This window comes from Propithecus coquereli, unplaced genomic scaffold (assembly GCF_000956105.1).
Source record: "Propithecus coquereli isolate 6110/MARCELLA unplaced genomic scaffold, Pcoq_1.0 Scaffold51, whole genome shotgun sequence".
In the NCBI taxonomy this organism is placed as follows: domain Eukaryota; kingdom Metazoa; phylum Chordata; class Mammalia; order Primates; family Indriidae; genus Propithecus; species Propithecus coquereli.
Window position 1 is genome coordinate 2,370,391 of NW_012150952.1, and position 1,723 is coordinate 2,372,113.

The window sequence follows — 1,723 nt, forward strand, 5'->3', positions numbered from 1 at the left end:
TTTTGTTTTGGTCCTAGAGGCACCATGAAAAAATTAACTGGGAACACTAAGAGTACTATAAACTGAGATTGTTTGGGAACCTTTGTTGTAGATCATTTGTTGAAAACATTTTCAAAATGAGAGAACCTTTGAATAGTTTAATAATTATAACTTTGAAAAAACTTATAGAGGTGATTGGTCATTATGATTTTGAATTAAGTATGCTTCATTTAAAATTGTTTTATAGTTCTGGGCATCCCACCTTTAAGTGTCCCCTGTGTCAAGAATCAAATTTTACCAGACAGCGTTTACTGGATCACTGTAACAGTAATCACCTATTTCAGATAGTTCCTGTGGTAAGTACATGTTTTTAACACAGTCTTCTGCTTCGATTAAAGCATGCTGTACCACTTATTTTACCTCATGTATACAAGGGACGGTGGTTGATTTAAATTTGGATGGGGCATTATTAATAAGGTAGATTTTTGTCAACAAATGATTGATGACCATGAAGGAAATTGACATATTTAAAATTCCAGTAACTCCTTATAAAAAGGAAAATACTTACTTTGAGGTAATGTAGGAGAAGAATGAAGTAATGAATGATGAACCATGGGACTCATTCCGGACCATGGCAGAATCTAACTGTACTGCGGCCTCTTGGTTTTTGCTCCATAGTATGCAGACAAATGGATCCAGTCAGGTGGATCTGCTGCAGGTGAAAATACCTGTAAGTAAGAATAAAGTCAATAGGTATTTTTTATTGTACCTTGCAGAATCTAGTATATGAATGCATAGAGCAAGAAAGGAAAAGAATCATACTTTTCTTTTTGATGCATACATTTTTTTGAGAGGGTGTCTAAGAAAGTAGTGAGATCTTTTTGATGAATGAGGGAGATGCAGCTGAGTGCAGGGTTCTAATGTTGTTATGATGGTCCTAGAACTCCTCATTTTGAACATGAGTTTCACAGATAAGTGGTTTCAACTGTGGATGGAACAGAAGAAACTGACCTGGGAGAGATAACTTCCCTTTCAACCAAACATTTTGATATATTTTGTCTTCAGAAATAAGAATTGAAGGAAATGTTACCAATAAGAATTGTAGATATTTCTAAGCTGTTTTAATGAATGTACTAGAAAAAATTGTGAAAGAATATGCCCCAGTGGCTATTGAGGATGACCTTAAACTCTTGCATATTACCTAAGAAGACATCTCACCTACTTTGCTTATTAGAAGGGGATCGGCCATAGCTAAATAAACAAATACAGTACAAAAGAAGTCTCCAGGAAATCTCTCATATTTAAGAGATTTTACTTAGTTTTATATTGGATTACCATTTTTTTTTCATTTCTGCATAATATTCAATATATCATAAACTTCGGCTAGAGTTCAATTATTAAAGTTTCTTTTATATCATTTCAATATGTCATCCATTCACTTTTTAAGATGTACTTTTTTTTTTTTTCTGAGACAGTCTTGCTCTGTTGCCTGGGCTAGAGTGCTGTGGCATCAGCCTTGCTCACAGCAACCTCAAACTCCTGGACTCAAGCGATCATCCTGCCTCAGCATCCCAAGTAGCTGGGACTATAGGCACGTGCCATGAGGCCCGCCTAATTTTTCTATTTTTTAGTAGAGATGGGATCTCACTCTTGCTCAGGCTGGTCTCAAACTTCTGAGCTCAAGCAATCCTCCCACCTCAGCCTCCCAGAATGCTGGGATTACAGGTGTGAACCACGGCACCCG

The 1,723-nt window shown here is 36.4% G+C and overlaps 1 protein-coding gene across 1 annotated transcript in view; it reads left to right on the plus strand.

Moving 5' to 3' along the window:
* The window catches only part of RNF138 (ring finger protein 138, E3 ubiquitin protein ligase), a 56,724-nt gene that overhangs the window by 30,408 nt on the left and 24,593 nt on the right, over positions 1 to 1,723 (plus strand). The window contains exon 4 of the mRNA XM_012656572.1: positions 227 to 335. Coding sequence (XP_012512026.1) covers positions 227 to 335 — 109 coding nt within the window. The remainder of the gene's footprint in view (positions 1 to 226; positions 336 to 1,723) is intronic.